Source organism: Mugil cephalus, chromosome 11 (genome assembly GCF_022458985.1).
Source record: "Mugil cephalus isolate CIBA_MC_2020 chromosome 11, CIBA_Mcephalus_1.1, whole genome shotgun sequence".
Lineage (NCBI taxonomy): Eukaryota > Metazoa > Chordata > Actinopteri > Mugiliformes > Mugilidae > Mugil > Mugil cephalus.
This window is the reverse complement of record NC_061780.1, coordinates 19,895,040-19,913,814: the sequence shown is the minus strand read 5'-3', so window position 1 is coordinate 19,913,814 and position 18,775 is coordinate 19,895,040. Positions and strand designations below refer to the sequence as shown.

Genomic DNA, 18,775 nt, shown 5'->3' with positions numbered 1-18,775 from the left:
TTGTAGCCTCCGTGTTAGCTGGAGAGGGACTAGTCCTCTGTGAGAATTACTTAGCAGCAATTAATTAATTGCATACTAATTTGAAGCATCACCTCTACCCCTGCCTTTCTGCATGGATTCTCCGACCGCCTCCCGACAGCGCTGGAGGAAAAAGGGATGCAGTGCAGCAAACAGCCGCTCAGATGAAGAGATGCACTGCAGTTTGATGAAGCTGGAAAATGACTAAGAATGACAGAAAATGGGACTCGGGTGATTGTAGGAGACAGGAGTGAGACTTCATGTGATTAGGTGCAAACTAAAGCTGGATTGCGAGAGATTGCTGCGACTTGGAAAGGCGAAAGAGAATTGGAACAAACAGTACTTCTCTCCTTTCCCACTTTTTTTTTTTTTTTTTTTGGTACTGAACCCTTTGGGCTCGCCCACGAATGCCATCAAATCCGTAATTCAGAGTGCCAACTGAGTAGAGACAGATCCAGCACCTCGTGGTATGAGCACAAATAGTCTGGGCTCACTTCAATGCTCGCATTCCTCACTATAGAAAAGAAAAGGTGCAGAGACCAGCGCATGAGCATATGCAGATTTATTATCACATTTTTATTTTATTAATGCATGTGCTGAAATGAAAAAAGGTGCGCCTTCTTTACAATATGTACATTATATACAACCTGTTGATAATAAAGTTTTCATCAAAGGTTCGGACATATTACACGTGTGCATTAAGAGTATCAAGTTACACCTGGTAACACCTGAAATGTATCACAGCCGTGGTAGTTTTCCAGCATATTTCCCTATAACTGAGGTTTTGGTGAATTTAACGCTCACATTTTCTAAGACTGCACTGCAGCACATTTATTTTATTTTTTTTTTTTTGATGACCATATCAAAAAATTGCCAAAACAAGTAGGTTGGTGTGACTAATAAGGATTCTTGGAGGTTGAGCCAGGTCCTGGAGCTGGTCCCTTTTTAAGTTTCAGTCGCTTTCCAGACTGGTTATTTCAGCCTGCCCACTCTCCCCGAGTAGACACAGCAACTTCGTGTACGCGCTCCTGTTGCACAGATATATGCGTCACACTATATATAAATATGCGTCAGTACAGCAAGCAGCCACAGAATATTTCTAGGTCTGTATGTAACATCTGCTTAGAGTCTAGACAACTTAAAAATAGTTTGCGGTGATGAATACTGTCTACGTAGTGATTCATGCGCTAGCTCACCTCAAGGTGATGTTCTTGCCCAGTCCTCTTTTGTGTTCTGTGTTCCTCAGGCTGAGAGACAGGTTGGGAATGAGAGCTTGAACCGTGGTGGGATCTAACACAGCCACCGTCTCCAGGACGCCGTACAGCTGCCTGTCGTAGACTCCCTCATTCTCCTCCACAAACGACCTTTGGGATGACATAAACGACCATGTAAAATAACGCCTGCATCTGAGTCCGTCTACGTTTATGTCACAAACGACTCAAGATCCGAGGACGTTTTGAGCAACAAAATGCAACAACGCCGCACGTGTGTAATACAGATGCAGATGTTTTCTGTCATTACCTTAAGACTGTGATCATCTGGTCACATGGTCCCTCTGAAGATGCAGCAGCACATCGCTCCACCACAAGCTGCAGGGCATCTGTGCTCGTCTTCCTCACTGCACATGCAAATAACTCAGATATTACTGACTTCATTAGACACCTGAGGACTGATGAAGTGTGAAAGGGTACGTTGGCAACTAGCGTGTTGTCAAGTACTGTCATTATAATATGCATTAAGCTGAAACTAAAGCCACTCAAATTCCCGTCCTGGTAGCAACAACAACACAGTTGTATACAACAATCAGGCATAACATTATGACCACCTTCCTAATATTGTGTGGGTCTCTCTTGAGTGTCCAAAACAGTTGTGACTCATCAGAGAATGGACATGGGTCTTCTGAGGGTATGCTGTGTGCTGTCTTTGGGTCCTATGGGTTGAGGGGAGGGGTGAGTTTGGGATCTAGGGAATTTGGAGGCCAGGTTGGAGACCTTGTACTGCTTTTTTTTTTAAGGTGTTCCTAAATTGTTGCCAAGCTGCATCCTGCTGGATATAGCTGCTGCTATCAAGTAGTGGCATTGTCATGGGGCGGGGGCACCTAGTCTTACAAGTTACATCCATACGAATGTCAGGCTCAAACGTTTCCCAGCAGAACATTGAATTGTCACAATATAGACAATGTCTTTTACATCATCTCTCATATGTTTTAATGTGTTTAACTGCACAAACTCCTAGTGACACAACGCTGACCTCAGAGCTTCACATCCTCACTAGACTTTCCTCCTTACAGCATGCTAGCCTATGGACTTTGATCATATACAAAACATTACAGTCTCCAACACTCCCAGAGACCATAGTCTGAAGATCTTATCGCAGCGTAGCACAACCTACACGCCCCACACTGAGAAAACAATTTGGACGCCATACAGTGAGACCTGACTAACAATTCCGAATTCTGGCACACTGTAGACAAACCACATCCTATTAGCTGTTCATCTCACCCTGTGGCTCATTGACCAGCATCACACAGCGCAGCAGCGAGGGGAGGGGCACGGTGAGGAGGCTGGGGTCTGAGTCAGTGTTTCGTCTCAGAAGCTCCAACAGGAACATCAGGACCGACGCTAGGCGAGGCGGGGGGGCGTGACCCTTGAAGCGCAGGAAGGACTCGCTGTAAAAATCAGAGAGAGAGAGTGTCTCTGTTAGTCTGAGCTCTGCGGAAGAATTTCATTGTGGTTTTAGGTTGAGAATTGCATGGAGAAGGGTGAATAAAACACAGCGACTAAGGTGAAATTCTACTTCACGGTTATTCAGGTTGGAGTTTTTCTGCTTCAGACCCTGCAGTGTCTTCTTTCAATCTCGTGGGAGTCACATTAAAATAGAATTGGGTTATGAAATTCATGTCAGACCCGAGTGGTTGGTAGAAAAAAAAAAAAAAAAATTTTAGAGACTAACCAAAGAACTTCGAGGATGGTCTTTCTGAGGGCGGCACCCCGGATGGTTGGGCTGGCCTCACAGGCGCCCAGAAGCACCGGGTGGTTGGCAATGACGCCCATGGAAGGTGACGCGGGGAGAAAGTGCTCCAGATATCTGTGGGTAACAGTGCGGAGCTGCTTCTTGAGGTGAACACCCTGGGACTGAGACACGCTGGATGCCACTGACAGACCCTGAAAGAGAATAAATTAAGACCGCCAGAGTGGGGGAATAATGAACAGATAGCTGACAGATGGGGTGATGAAAGGACTTTAATCAGTTTTCTTTCACAACACCAAACACCTTTTGCAATACAGTGGCTGTGTGTCATCCATCTAAAGATGCATACAGCGCGTGTTCGTCCTAACCTGTAGGTACAGAGGCAGGCTGTCTTTCAGAGCTCTGTCTTGCTGCGTGAGGTTGTGGGGAAGCAGCAACCCGTCCACTATGCGGAACAACAGCTGCTGGGCTTTAGACGTGGCCAGCAGGGGGCTCCAGTGCTTCACTATGTTGCCTGGATCACACAGAACAGAAAGTCAAACCCACACATGCAGCAATTCCTCCTGTTTACTGCACGCCGTATGTGACATATATAGACTTCGTACTAACCAATAACCCAGTAAGCCAACTGCATTCCCTCTTGGTTCTTGTTAACCAGATATGGTTTAATGTATTTCAGGACATCGCCAATGTAGTGCAGGGCTCTGGTCACCATGGCTGAACGCTCTGACAAGACTTGGAGTCCAGCGTACACGCTGCCTACAGCCTGTCACAGTGCGAGAGCAGATAAGGACACACATTTATGAAAACGTTTGCATGTAAATGTGGGCCACTGTAGAGGAGGCACGATATGACTGTTACATAGTCACAATCCACCGCATATAGAACAGGCTTATGTAAAGGTTTAAGGGTGATTTTCTTTTAATGTTGATGAGTACCATATGTCTGTCCTCCACAAATAAACTAAAAAAAGAAGGACCATCCTGAGATATATAGACGTAAAAATACAAAAATACCATCCATATACCCTTGTGTCAACTGTGAGCATTGTATTACCTTGACAAACACCTCCAGGGCTGCAGAGGGTTCTAGTCTGGTGGTTGCGGGATTGAGGCAGGCTTTTTGAAGAAGGCCGTCCACCTCAGGAAGCCTCAGAACAAGCCGGGTCAGTTCACACAACTGTTCCTCCACAGCCCGACCTGGAATAACGCAGACAAACACACCGGCTGTTCAAATAAAAATGTATTTTACTCCTCAGACTAAAACCCAGTTTAACACTGGGTATTAACATTTGTATTAATACCCAAGGAGAAATTCAGTAACCTGGTCAAAAACACTGATTTTTGATAAATACTAACAAATGCATTTAGAAGATATAAGATCTCACAAGAAGGTCATGACAATCACCTATCACTCAAAAGCTAATAGTGACAAGCATGGGTGAACTATATGATCTTGCATCTTGTAAATGCTGCATGCAACATGTTGTTGGAAAGCTCATTTCTTCTGATTCATTATAGGGTTCAACCAACACAGCTGACACAACCAACACATTTTGTTAAAAACAATAAAAACGAGAAACGAGCAAAAACTCACCGGAAAAACCTCAAATCGAACCAACAATCAATTTTACCAAGGTCAAAACACCCTGTTTGTGTTGGTAAGGGTCCAAACTGTCCGTTTCAGTTGTATTTTCAGTCCAAAAACTACTTTTAGTTCCATAAAAATCCATGAAGACCATTCTTCGTATTTTATTGGGTGTTTAATTTTTAAATTGCAGCTGACCTTTTGATTGACACCTCATTGAACCAATTCTGAGCTACTTTGTCCCGTCACCAGCCTTCAGAAGCCAATGTCAGCATTGGGAAGAAGCCCCTTCCCCCTTCTTTCATCCACTGACTGAGCCATTTGCAGCCAAATTAGTGGATGATTGGCGTTTCGTGTAGCCAATGAGCTGCTCTAAACAACGATATGCTTCATGCATGTTTGGTTTCCTCGTAGACAGACCTGTGCGTATTGGAGCATCTTGAGTTATCCAGATGAAATCTGTCCTCAGTTTCCACTTAAGGCATCAGATAGCAAAGAAAATTCAGGCAAACCCAACAACTTCTTATTTTTAACTGTGTGAGAACTTTGATTCCTCAAGAACAATACCACTGAACAATACAATACCAGTGATTCTGATTCTGATTCTTTTGTGATAGAAACTTCAGAGTCTAAGCTTTCAAAAGAGACCAAGACCATGCATGAGCTTCAAACTGATCTTGAACAGTATTAAATTTACTTTGGGTAAAATGTCCAAAGAGCTTACTACTTGACAAACTGGTTTAGTCATTTTGTTTTGTTTTCCAGAGGCAAGAGTGAAGTTGGTGTCACGCAACAATTCTACAAAACCCTAGATTGAAAAGGTGCTGGAAAATAACTTGTGATTCTGTGCTTCCAAACACCTGAAAATCTGTTGTTGATTGTGTAGGTTGTTAAATTTCTAATTATCAGTGTCACCTGTTCTGCTGTCAGTTCCATCTGCGTTCTTGTGAAGGTGTTGCTGTAGGACACATCTGAACCAGGCCCTCACCGACAGGCTTTGTGCCGAACCCGACGCAGCAGCACTAGGACCACCGCTCAGTGACGCCACCAGCTCACTGGAGGAGGACACCGAGCAAAAAGCCATCACTGAACAAGAATGTAACATCTAAACATCTTAGTGGGTTTACTGGTCTGCTCTACTGATGATGAAATGAATGAGGAATGAGGAATGATCAAGGATTCAATGTTTGAGTGGTCAGTTCTGTCTGGTCTGGTCTAGGGGAGTGGTACATGTCTAAGTAACATCCACATAAAATTGAATTGTTACAAGATGTTCAATGTTACTTACATTGAATGTGGTTTTAATATTGTGGCTGATCAGTGTTTTTCCAATATATATTCACTTTTTAGGCTGAAATAATCACACTGTTTTCTACACATTTTGCTGTCTGATCAGAGGCATGAAAACAAATTCTTCACTAATACCCATTTTCACAATACCAAGGACACTCCCTGGCTTAATTTAATAATTTAGAGACTGTGTAATATATCTAAAGGACACACTGGATGTTTGCACATCGGCAGCGATTAGATGAAAATGCTTTGTGATTGAGGTGGAGGCATCAAGCGCATGGGCGAAAGGTTAAATCTACCTGTTCTGGAGTAAATGGGGAAGATAGCGAGTCACCAGTAGCGGGTGAACCATGTCATCCCAGCCAAAGTACTGCATGATGGCCTGGACTGGGTTGGGCTGAAGGTCCTGTGGAGCCGAACTGGGCAGATCAAAGGCTAGCAAGGTGAAACCTGGGGAAAATAAAATTAGATCAGTGTCGTCTACATTTTTTCCTCATTCTTTTAATCTTCGCATTCTTAAATTATTTCAATCTCCTTTCTATTGCCTTAGTGGAAACATTTCATCCTGAGCCTTTTAAACCCCTCTCAAATAATTTCCTTCAGCTACAACAGCCACATTCTTGTCAGGCCTCTGTCCTGTCACTTATTGTCTAATTTTCTTCCCAGTGGGCATTACTGACCTGCAGCAGCGTCCGCCAGCTGTGCTGGAGGGGTCTGCGAGAGGCGAAGGTTGCGCAGGAAGGGGAAGAAGTGCGCCCAGAGAGGCGCTGCTACCGCTAGGTGGCGCTCTTTCACTGCAGTGGCACTTGTGGGAGCCCAGGCCGCGACGGTGGCCGCTGACTGGACACTGCGTTGATGGACCCGCCTGAAAGACCCCAGAACACACATACACAAAAGCGAGAACAGATAAACAAATCTATCCGATGCAAAACTCAAACACAGCGCTCCCTCTTGTCTACAACACCCCCCCCCCCCCCCCCCCCCCTCGCCTCCACCCTCTACTTTCTCAAATCCTTTCGCTCCCCTGTTTCTGTCTTTCACTCCTCCTTCATGTGTTTTCCCTCTCTTTTCTCCTGGGGGATTACAGGGTGCGCTGCAGTGTGGAGCGGAGCGGGATGGAGGTGGATGAGGGGAAGGAGAGGAGGATATTATAAGCACAGAGCAGAGCCTAATGCTGATCCCCTGTACATAGACTATACTTTGGCTCTTCTGGCTCATCCTTGGCCCTGGCCCCAGCTGCTCCGGCAGCCCCACAGTGGCTGGCATTAGCCCAGATAAGCAGCTGAAGGAGCTGTAATCTCATTTAGACGGGAGATGATCCTTCTGTCCCCCTCATTCACCCGAATGGGGGTGCAGGGAAGCGAGGGGTTAAGGTGTGCTGGGGAAGAAGGAAGTGATAGAGGAACTGGCAGCCCCCCCCCTCTCACTCCCAACCCATCCCCAACCATGCACTTTAGTCTGCTACTATAGTACACGCACACACACACACTCACACACACACACCTCACTAGTGCCTTCCCTTCCAGCAAGGTTGCATCTAATCCAGAGAGAGCTGAGACAATCGATTAGAGTCTGAATTCATTAGCCTCGTTACTACTGCGGAATGGGCCTTTCACACCCATCAACCCTCATTGTACAAGACATCGTCAGAGACCCCACTTAATCCTCCTCACTGTGGCTTCCTACATGTACACACACACACGGAAAAAAAAAAAAAAAAACTGACAGCAACACGCCATTAGGGACCAAGGTTAACCCTTTTCCCTCGTGCATCAACTATAAAGACGCAAACATAGCAAACACACACAAGGGCATAAATTGAATTTACTCCATATCCTCTAACTTATCTGAGACTGTTTCTGTATTTTAGGATAAGACAGCTAATGGCAGTTTGCTTGACTGTGAAGAGACGGGGCTTAATATTCGCTAAAAGGTCCCGATGCTCGTAAAGGGACACACTTCACAGGGAGCCTAGTATATTATCAAGGCAAGGAGACGGGGATTAATTGTTTGTGCCGAAAACACGTCCAACAGGGTGTGCCAACGCCAGCTCACCTCATCAACCAGCAACACTCCCATCGCGGAGGGACATGGGAAGAAATCAAACTGAGGAATTATCCCCCGTGTCTGGCTTCTTGCCTCGGCACCATGACGATGACTATCAAGAGTGAACGCTCGGACCCTCCGCTAGCTCAGCCATTGGCAGAATAATTCTCTTAATGTGTGCAGATTCCACATGGCTCTTAATAGACATAATGATGCACAGGCTAAATTTGCCAAGCTACATAATTACCCATTAATTGTGTCACAGAAAAGGCATTAATCACAAAGAGATACTGAGAATTGCCAGGCTGAAAAAAAAATGATGTTTAATTTGGCAGGACGGATCGGAAAGAGAGAGCGTGGTATTTTTTTTTTTTATTATTTGGTTAAATGGGTCAGAGTGGTCCAGGCCATAACACAGAGGGCCTATGGGAGTTCTCTTCTTCCCTCTCTCCTTGGCCATTAATGTGCAAATGTGTGCCCTCCAACCCCGAGATCTTTGGGAATTAGCAAATCTAACGAGAAACCGTGTTATGGGAGCCTGGCACTGAAATAAGAAAGGAGTGCACCTGGGTTAGGGTTTCACTTATGGTGTGTGGACATTTGTGTAGGTTTGTGTGTGTGCAGAGGGGGAGAGGTTTAAACTGGTTGCGAGCAGCTCTAATCAATATTTTTATATTTAGAACAGACACAATTAGAGATGGTATAGATATATAGAGTTTTAGCTGTTTTTAGTGACGAACCCACAGCTAATTATCCTGAAAATATCTGGCCACCCTGAGCTCTGTGGAGTATTTTAGCATGAATATTCCCAATGTCTTGTCTTTGCAACTCAGTTTTCACTAGTATGGTTTTACTTTTCCTGCTTAAAGTTTAGCAAGTAGCTGGAGCACATAGCAGTGACTTCATATTCACTTGACTTCATATTCAACTAGTGGCATGAAGAGTTTAGAAGGTTTATAAGAATGTGTTTGCAGATTTGTTGCACTTCCCCTAAGTTAAATAACATCTATTTATGCAAGTCTTAATAGCCTTTAAAAAACATGGCTTCATTTCTAAAACTAAAAAATTCTTGAAAAAAGTTCTTGGTGATTGTATTTGAACGTTTACTACCCATTTGTAAAGGTTTCTTTCTTTAATGGTGCACTTGTGCATCTAAAACTTTTGGTACTGATGTAATTTTAAAACAGCTGGCGAACTGCTTCACAACACCAGGTCGAACTGATAAGCTACACACCAATTTCGGTCCACTCTGCCTCCGTTCCCACCTCCGACTTCCCACATAAACAGACACCCTTTGAGCCGTGGCTCCCTGACCTTCAGCAGGGGTTGTTCATGTAACGAACACCCGTGTCCCACAGCTGAACCCACACTGATGCCCCACTGACCATCGCCTCTCAACACATCCATAGCACTTTGCCATCCTTATAACGACAGGAGGGTCCATGGAGGGTCCCGTGGGCCCGTAACTCTAATCAGGGCTCCAGCAGCACCTGGTGAGGGTGACCTGGGGGCCACTAAACCTCCCGAGACTCACAGGGGCCTCAATGCAACACAGGTTCTTTACAGACACTCTGTCCTGCTGACGGCACAATCCTCTTATTGTCAGTATGAGAAGTGAGCGGAGTCTGGGCAGGTTCTGAAAGAACAAAAAAGATCACTCTTCTCTGCCGCGGCAACTCATCAGATTTGAACAAAAGCCTATTTTGGCCTCTGCCAGAAAACATCTGACTGCATGTGTGTACTATTTGTTAGAAAACAGCCATCAGTGAGCGATATAAGAGTGAGAGAAAGTGGGGGGGGAAGTAAGAGATACCTGGGAGACGATCTCTTACCTGAGCTGTGCAAGGACAGTCTGCAGGAAACCCAGGGCAGAATTCAGCTCAGACTGACGGCAAGCGGGCAGCAACCAGCTAAACCCTTCATTGAGCAGCTTTTCCTCCGATAGGCTGAGACTGGTGCTGGTCTCAAACACCTCGGCCACACCCTCCAGGTAGGAGCCAAGGGGCCCCCAGAGGGCGAGTTTGCGAGAGACCTCTGTGGTTTTACTGTAGAACTCCTTGGCCGTCTCGTTAAAGGAAGACGCTAGCCAGCTGGCCTGGCCGCCAACATCCAGGCCCCTCTCCTGAAGGAAACATCAGAAAGTCTATAAGAAAATTCTAATGGAATTTGCACGTTTGCATCAGTTCATGATTTAAGTCAGTGTGTCAAAAACGACGATAAGCAAACGTACCTGGAAAAGCAGAAGCAGTGATAGCTGCCCTCTCCAGACCAGGGTGCGGAGAGCAAGGGAGCAGTTGGAGGGCAGGAAACCAAGCAGTTCACAGGCTCTGCTGGCCACGTCCTCCAGCTCTGCCTGTCTGGCCACTACCAGAAACAGAAGCAGGAAGTTCATGAGGCTCGTCTCTGACAGCTCCTGCATCTTCTTTGAGGAGAACTTAGAGTAAATCCTGGAAAACAGGGAACATAAGGAAAGAAGAAGAAGGTTTTCAAAGCGGGGCAGAGTAGTAATGCGAATATAAGCAATAGAGTCCTAATCGCACATAAATGTCCCGCTTTACTTCCACTGACCAACTTCTCATATGTGGTTTGTTCTTCAGAAAGCTTTGACTTTAAATGATGACTAACTGAACTTTCCACCCCCACTGCGCACCCCACCACCTGCCTCAATCACCCTCTAAGCTCCGGGGGAGAGGCTGTGCCGCCCGGCCGATGTGTGCGTCTGTGCGCGCGTGTGTGTGTGTGTGTGTATGTGGGTGAGAGAGAAAGAAAAAGCAAAAGAGTGAGTAAGAATAGAGAACCACCAAGCACGCTGTTAGATCCTGCGGGCACTGTGGAGAAATGCCTTTAAAGATCATGTTAAATGTCAGAGACACTCAGACACACAGCAGTAGGCGCTTGGTCCCTCTCTCTACAGCCAAACCAATTTACCGCAACACCAGAGAGAGATCAATAAAAACCACACACACACACACATACACACACGAGCTTTGCCACGCATCCAGCTCGCTGTTTGCTCGCCTGGCAGGAAAACACAGAAGGCTTGAGCGCTCCTTCCAAAACCCCACCTCCCAAACACAGATGCAGCCCACACAGGTGAGTCGAGCTGCTGTTTGGGTCAAAACACAAACAGTGAGCATCCCAAGACAAACTCGGTGTAAGAAGTATGACTGATCCGAGTGGAGTGGAGAAAAACGAAATGGGAACTGGGAAAGACCAGGTTAACATCAAAAACCAGCTTAGTTACGCCCACAGAGGACAATGAAAGGAGAAGGTGGCCAAGCATGCAGTCAGAGAGCGAAGGGAGGGGGGAGATTTAAATAGATGAATGGGTAATATGTAACAGGGATATAAGCGCACTGGGAAGCAGCAGTGGGGATTTTCTGTGTTCTCCCAACCTGTCTGTCTGTTTGTTTATTCCGGACAGCTTTTTTTCCCGGAGGCGAGCAGATGCTCCTAACTCCCGGTATTGGAGATCAACATGCTTGCAGTCGATCCCATTAATGTGGTCGTCGCGGGTGTCCTGCAGAGCCCAGCCAGGAGTGGGAACGTTGCCGAAACGTTGTAGCGATACAGTCGGCACGCCTCGCGCCTCCTCGATGGGGAGGAGGTAGCGGTGATAGTTTTGGTGGAAGGAGGGGGAGGGGAAGGGGGCCTGGACCCGTCCCAGCTCAGCCTGGCTGCCACCCACCCACGTCCCCCCGCTCTCCACCACCCAGGCTCCCCTCTCTATCCGTGTTGGAAACCAACACAGCTTCGTTAAGGCGAATTAACCGCCACGCTCGTTAGCTAATTAGCCCCCATGTCTGCAGTGCTACTGAGCCCATTCCAGACAGAGGGAAGTCATTAGGCGGATTTATCTGCGGCCGCCTTTCTCTGGCATCCAGCCGGCCTGGGATATAGGATGGTTGAGCGCTTGGTTCTAATGTGCACATCAATGGTTTCATCTTCTATTCAATTTTTTTTTTTCTTCTTAATTTTAAAAACATAACACATTCTCTGAAACACTCTTGCACTCTGGAAACCATGTCACTGCTCTAGGGAGCAGGTGCGCAGCGTGTGTGTGTTCGTGTGCATCAGTCGGCAGTTCCTCGGGTCCGCTGTGCTGAAGAGCAGGTGGTTGACTCCTGAGACACCTGCTCTACTGGTGGGACTGAGTAAATATCAAAGACGCACTGGAAGACTGTGGAGCACCTGGCATGCACACAAACAAGACTCAAATGCATAGTTTGCAAACACACATGTTGTGCGCGCACCTACACACACACACACAGACAAACAAATCCAAGCAGTACTTTAAAGACATCACACATTTTAAGATGAAAGGGGAAATTAAATCCTATAAAACCTAGCTCTGATTTGTAATTATCTCTTCCAAGTCTCTAATCCACTATGTGGCGTTGGGATGGCTTTCTGAGCGTAAGGCTGACTTTTTAAGGTGGAAGCGAACACAATCCTCACCTCCCTTTGATCTGTCTTTGTGCGGATCCGCCAGCCTTGTCCTGGGCAAGGCACTGGGCCAGCACACGAAGGAAGATGTGGAAGGAGTTGGCAGAGCGATACAGTTGGGTGTGTCCCGTAGTGTGGAGAGGAGGAGGGGAGCAGCAATTGCGGGCCTGCTCCAACAATGCAAGAGGTGTCTTGCACAAAGTTCCTAGACCGGAAATCCCCAGCCATGGTACAGTGAATGATGAACTCTGGAGAGGAAGTAAGGAAAGGACATAATATAGCTGTGTGTACCGTGTTATGTAGGCATGTACCAAACTGGTCTGATCTCGCTCTTGTTAATACGTGGCAGCGTATCACATATGAGCAGCAACTTTGAGATACACTGACAAGGCCAGGAGTATAATGTGTGGGTGTTTACTAGGGTTTGTTCTCACCAGGTTCTTGCTGTAATAGTCCCAGAGGACGGAGACAGCACTGGTGCTAGGTTCCCACAGCAGACACAGACTGAGGCAGCAGTGGACATGCATCCTGACATGTTCCTCTGGTAGACCTCTCTATTGTCAAACACACAGAAACACTGTTAATGCACAGCTCAAAAAAAAAAAAAAAAGAAAAAAGTTCCACTTCAAAAGGTTAAAAATGAAAGTATAACAGTGCTAACCTTGGGGTCACACGTTATCTTGAGCAGCTCCACCACAAAACTCCAGTTATCCCCTAGATGTTTCTGCAGAACACAATTAAAACAAACAGTCAGAACACATATTACAGAAGGGCCAGGGTTAAAATATTTGAAAAGTCAACGTTGTCCTGTATAATTAAGCCCAAAGAAGAACATCTCAGCTATTTAGCAGAGCACCTATTCTCTGCTTTATAAAGCAGCCTCAGACAAAATGACTTTCTTTAAGAACTGAAAAGGCCATGCGGCTGAATTTAGTCTAATTATATTTGTCAAATATTTTCACAGTGCCAGACCTTTACAAACAATTTTGGAAATTAGCTGGCTCTGTGAAAAACTCATATTGTCTTGTTTGTTAAAGCAAGTGGTGCAGGCACTGGTGTCGTCACACTTAGACTATTGTTCTATAATCCGGTCCAGTACAAGCCATCTGTAACCTATTCAAGTTATTTCCTAACTTGAATAGGTTACAGATGGCCCACAATAAAGCGGCTCGTCTAGTCCTTCAATGTCCATACCGAATCAATGTGATTGCAATAAAAGATCGTTTAGCCTGGTTTAGTGTAAAATGTAGGGTGCAATATTGTTTAATATGACTTAATGAATATATGAAGGTGTTAAACTGAGCTATTTATTATTTATTTCCCTTTTGTATTATGTTAACTCAATAAATCTAATGTCAAGTGAGTCTTATAAATGATTTTGAAATGAATTGTCAGTAAGCAAAGTGAGAGTATTCATTGTATCAAGTGTTGAGCAGATGTCTTGTGTTGTGTTTGTTTGTGTGTATGAATGTGCATTAATGTAGCTGTATTTTATGTTTGCTGCACTGTTCGGTTGATGAAATTGGTGAGACCCCGGGAAGAGTAGCTGCAGTTAAGTTCCAGCAGCTAGTGGGGATCTAATAATCCAACCTTGGTATTAACTTGGCATTAGTACCAGGCACCCCCATCCCATAGCTACAAAACTCCTTGATGGCAGCAGCCATCCCCAGCAGGATGGAGCTCGACACAGGCACACACAACTCAAAAAACGTGAAAAACAGCACATGGTGTTGACCTGGCCTCCAAATTCACTGGATCCCAAACTGATCAAGTATCTGTGGGATGCACTGGAACAAGCCTAATCCACAGAGGCCCCTCTCCTCAACCTAAAGGACCCAAAAGCCTCCACTAAGAACATAGTAGACACCACAGGACACCCTCAGAAGGTCTATGTCTGATGAGTCACAACTGTTTGAGTAGCACAAGGAGGGCCTATACAATATGGTGTAGGTGATCATAATGCCATGCCTGATCGGTGTATATTGTGCTGTAACATCTCAAAGTATCAATATCACGACAGTTAGTCTCTTACCTCATTCTGGACCGTGCCGTTCCGACTGTACTGACCTAACATTGCTAAATGAGTGACCAGCCACCATGTGAAGCCCAGAGGGTCTTTACAATGTGTGGGCAGACCAGCGAACTGCTCTGCTGCAGGCTTCCCTAAAACCAGGGCCCTCAGCAACGAGTTCATGTGGCTCCAGAAAGACTAGAGGGAACACGCATTGGTTAATTGAATATGGAGCATCATACTTTATTGTGACCATGAACATGCGTGCATGTCCGTTACCTGTGTATGCAGCACTTTATTCCTGTATTCCAGAAGATGCATGAGCAGGACCCACAGTTCTTTGGTGCAAATGCAAAGGTAATTGTGGCTGCTCAGTGCCTCTGTGGGCCTCACCTAGAAATCAAAGGGTTCCAGTTAACACAGTGAGCTGCCAACTGTGGTTCAGTGTAACATAGTGTTTGCCATCTGCAGCCTCTATCCAGATTTTGCTAACCGGCTACGAAATGTGGCATCATGAAATTCACTGTTAGATTTTCAGCTAAGCAAATAGCAGCGGTACATCTGGTGAGATGAGCCACCCACCTTACTGTATTTGCCCATGGCCAGACCAGTAAGGTCACACAGCAGACTGCACAGGTGTTCGTCAAACAGACTGGTATCAGTCAAGTTCTCTCCCGTCAGGTTCACAAACTGGTGGGCGTACACCACCTGGCCTGAAGAAAAGAAAAAGTAAAATTACGAAAAGCTCGTTTCCACAATAGTGACTCAATATAGGACAGATCTCACATTTCAGTGTTATTAATTCTGATTCATTATGTGAACACTCCAGTGAAGGCCCATACCTTGCATCTTGTTACCAAGCAGGTGAAGGATCTCCAAGACTGACCAGTGGATGTCAAGATGAAGGTGTAACAAATGCCATGAGGGAGGAAAAATCTGTGGGAGGAAGGCAGAATACTAATATTAATGGAAGAAAAGTTTCGAAAGCAAGTGTAGGCACATACTGTAAGTCATTCCTCAGTTTACATTATTTAATTTGTTCTGTAAAGCTTATTACAGTTAAGCTGTCACATATGCTGCACCTGTTCAGTCAGGATTTAACTTGATGGCTGTGTTACATAGAAACTATGTGATGGAGACAGATCTATGCAGGTTAACCAGCGTTCAGCTGTACCTTTCCCGGGTTCTGTATGGTGAAGGCACTTTGAACATTGGCAGGCAGATCTTTGAGCCGACCTATGAGGAGAGTGATGCCAAATAATTCCTCCAAAAGTGCGGAGGGGAGCTGAGCCTCGAGCTCTTCGTAAGGATGTGCGTGACCTCCATCCAGGGACCTGGAAGGCTCGAGATATCTAGAGAGCCAGAAACAGACACGCATGTCAAATTAAGAAAAATAAATGCAATCAAGGTAAACAAAAATGATGAAGAAAACTACATTTTAGTCAGTAGCACCAGTGTGGTCATTAAATATGTAGAATTACCTGTGCAAGAACACCTTCACATACTGAAGAAATGAAACACACTGCTGTCGAAGGTCTTCTGCTTCACAGTGGAGATTACCTGCTTGACCTAAAATACGAAAGAACAATTTTAAATCTTTTTGATCCCAACGCTAGAACTGAGTTCACAGTAAACTCATGTGTTTAAAACAAAACCGCACAATAGTGATTAAATTATTTATAATAAGGAATTCAATGTGTGAAATAGTAGTTATTTAAGGTAAACACGTCATTATCTTATTAAAACATTTTTACACACCAGAAAGGCATTTACTTCAGGTGAATTAAACTTCTATCAGTACTTACTCTTTATCCAGCATTTTATTTGTTTTTTTCTGATTTCACTATCCGACATTATCTGATTTTCACGATTTCTTTATCCCAACTTTGTAACCACGGTTAAGTCAGTATTTGCACTGGCTTCCCAACATGCAGCATTCTGTGGGTGGATGGGTTTGGGATTGTTTACCTTCTCCTTATGACACTAGTGTTGTGTGCAATGAAATGAAAATCACTTCCACTCTACTCTAACCCACATGATTAAAATATCTTGATCTGTATCAAGCCAATGTAACATATTTAAATTTTGCTGTCTTTTTTTTTTAAAATTTCCTTTCTAGATGCAAATGAACTAAAATGCCCATTTTGCAACTGTCTGTACAGGGCTAACACACAAGACCTGTTTTTGTGAGAAAACAAAGGCTTACTGTGTGGAAAATGAATCAATGAAAACAAAAATCCTGATAGTGAGACTGTAAAATACATATAGACTTACCAAAGTCGTGTGAGCTGGACTGCACCAAATCCTCCAACTTGTAAATCTTTTGTCTGAAGCATAAAGGACAAACAAGCCCAGAGACAGGTATGTGAGCGACTTGCGGCGTATATTTTTCCCCACACACACATACACACACCTTGGGCATACTGCACTACATGAAGTATCTCTCAAAGAAATATACCATACTAAAAGCTCTGCTGTCATCAGCTTGCCGCAACCGTATAAACTTAACTAAAATCTGTTTAAAATCATGGCTCACCTGAACAGACCGAAGAGTAACTTTGTAGATTCCACAAGCGCCGTTTCTGTTACCCAGGAGAAGCCAAAGATGTCCACTGTGTCCGTCTCATACTCTGCAGGGGCTGGGTCAAGACGCAACAGCAGCCTGAATGTATTGACAATAACAACAGGACAGTTTATCTCCTAAGGTTTCTCTGGAAGAGTGACTTTTGTTGCCACACATTTAAAATGAAAGTGACAAGACTCAAATTTTGCAGTGTTGAAAGCTTCAGTTTTTCAAGATACTCATCAGTCAACAGTTTTCATCAGGGCAATTTCTCCAGTCACACAACACACGGAGTGAAAACTGATTACCTCCGAGTGTTAAAATACGCATTTGTATGATTGCGGAATGAACTGACAGACATTGATTGTACCGTTTCAAGGAGCCTCTTGCAGCATATCCCTCTGTGGAAAGTGCTCCAGTGGGGTCATCTTTTACTTCAGAGCAGCAGAAACACGGCGGTGGGGCTGGAGCTAGTTCACACAGGCTGTCTGCTGCGAAGGGGGAAACTGGTGGGGTGAGGGACTGGCTGAAGTCATCTGCCATGCTGTCAGTGTAGAGTCAATACCACCTTAAAAAAAAAAATACAGTGCAGACTTTTTTTTGGATGAAATTTGCAAAATATATTACATATATGTTCACAATATGTTCACATTATGTATCAGGATTATTAAAAGGCAGATTAAATACAAGCATAAGCCATATTTACAGCAATATTTCATATGTTTCTCATATTGCAATTACAATTAACCAAAAGGAATAGTCTTATATGCCATCATCGCGTAACATTAAACATCATTCAAAACAAACTGTAACATCCACATAAATAACACACAGTAGCTAACTAACAAACAAGACATACCAAATGTTTGTGTGAAATAATAAGCAGTTGTTATAAAACGTGACATTACTTCTCTACAATATTTCTGCTTATGTGTCTTCCAGTGGAATAAGGGGACTTCATGATTGTGTTAGCCTGAACGAAGCTTACTTCCTAGTAGTAACGCTACGTTAAACGCACAGTTAGCATTTATAATGTCAAATAAAAGGATTTCAAACAAAATAACGAGACACGGCATCGCCACCAGAAGCTCATATATTACCGAAGCGTTGACTAACCTCGTATTTAGGCTCCGTGTGCAGTGAGATGTTATATATTTATAGTCAGTTTTGTTTTTTTCAGGCTCTCCCGCGCGCTAACACCACGCATGCGCACACTCACCCCGCCCAATGATTGGTCGGAAGTTTCATGGTGGGCGTAGTCTAGTCCCACAAATGACATGCGCAGACAGAGGTGTCTCTGCAAAGCACTTCCTCCATTGCACTTTTTGCTCCAGGTAGAGTTTGAAGCTCATTTTTAAATGTCCTCGTTTCTAGTCTGTATATGTCGGAATTAATATAAAATGACGTATTATATTTCTCTTTTATAAGATTAGATAAGACATTTCTTTATTCATCCCACAGTGCAATAAATAGCCACAAAAACTTTTAAATTCCCAAAAAAAACAACCTGTGAATACTATTCGTATTAATTTGGTATTAAACATGTACTCATCAGAACTCCATAAATGCTACAATATATTAAAAAACAAAACAAACAAACAAAAAACAAATAAAACAAAACAAACAAACAAAAAAACATCAGATCGTCTCTTATAAAACAAGCACCTATTTCTTATGAGTTTCCTATGGGCCATGTCAAGTAACTTGTCCCCCCCCTAGGGTGCCACTACAGGGGTCCCGCCTAACTTAACACGAAATAATAATGCAGCGTTTTTAGGTAAATTTTTTAACCACGCTAACCCTAATTTCCATATGCAGATCCGTCTCTCCCAACAGTCCCT

General features: G+C 44.4%; 1 protein-coding gene across 2 annotated transcripts; it reads right to left on the bottom strand.

The window, feature by feature from the left end:
• Window positions 1-564: 564 nt before the first annotated feature.
• On the bottom strand, window positions 565-18,763 carry mms22l (MMS22-like, DNA repair protein). 2 transcript variants are annotated; one of them, XM_047599587.1, is made up of 26 exons: window positions 18,051-18,763; window positions 17,305-17,502; window positions 16,908-17,033; window positions 16,646-16,698; window positions 15,853-15,940; window positions 15,546-15,723; window positions 15,214-15,307; window positions 14,954-15,084; window positions 14,651-14,764; window positions 14,393-14,569; window positions 13,022-13,084; window positions 12,795-12,914; window positions 12,373-12,608; window positions 10,145-10,361; window positions 9,747-10,036; window positions 6,549-6,733; window positions 6,168-6,318; window positions 5,491-5,630; window positions 4,045-4,187; window positions 3,598-3,754; window positions 3,357-3,502; window positions 2,971-3,182; window positions 2,520-2,686; window positions 1,540-1,636; window positions 1,215-1,382; window positions 565-1,046 (listed from the first exon to the last, which is right to left on the bottom strand). In XM_047599587.1, the coding sequence occupies exons 2-26, from the start codon at window positions 17,475-17,477 to the stop codon at window positions 971-973; spliced, it is 3,702 nt and encodes a 1,233-aa protein (XP_047455543.1). In that variant the 5' UTR covers window positions 17,478-17,502; window positions 18,051-18,763; the 3' UTR covers window positions 565-970. The 2 variants fall into 2 exon arrangements, with proteins under 2 accessions (XP_047455543.1, XP_047455544.1); XM_047599588.1 differs by lacking the exon at window positions 18,051-18,763 and adding an exon at window positions 17,794-17,910.
• Between the last annotated feature and the right edge of the window lie 12 nt (window positions 18,764-18,775).

Excerpts from the sequence above, each read along its gene's own strand:
- mms22l (XM_047599587.1), bottom strand. The coding sequence starts at position 17,477 with ATGGCAGATGACTTCAGCCAGTCCCTCACCCCACCAGTTTCCCCCTTC. Across the intron at positions 12,915-13,021 it reads AGATAACGTGTGACCCCAAG|AGAGGTCTACCAGAGGAACA; the intron begins GTTAGCACTGTT and ends GTTTGACAATAG. Across the intron at positions 2,687-2,970 it reads ACCATCCTCGAAGTTCTTTG|CGAGTCCTTCCTGCGCTTCA; the intron begins GTTAGTCTCTAA and ends TGATTTTTACAG.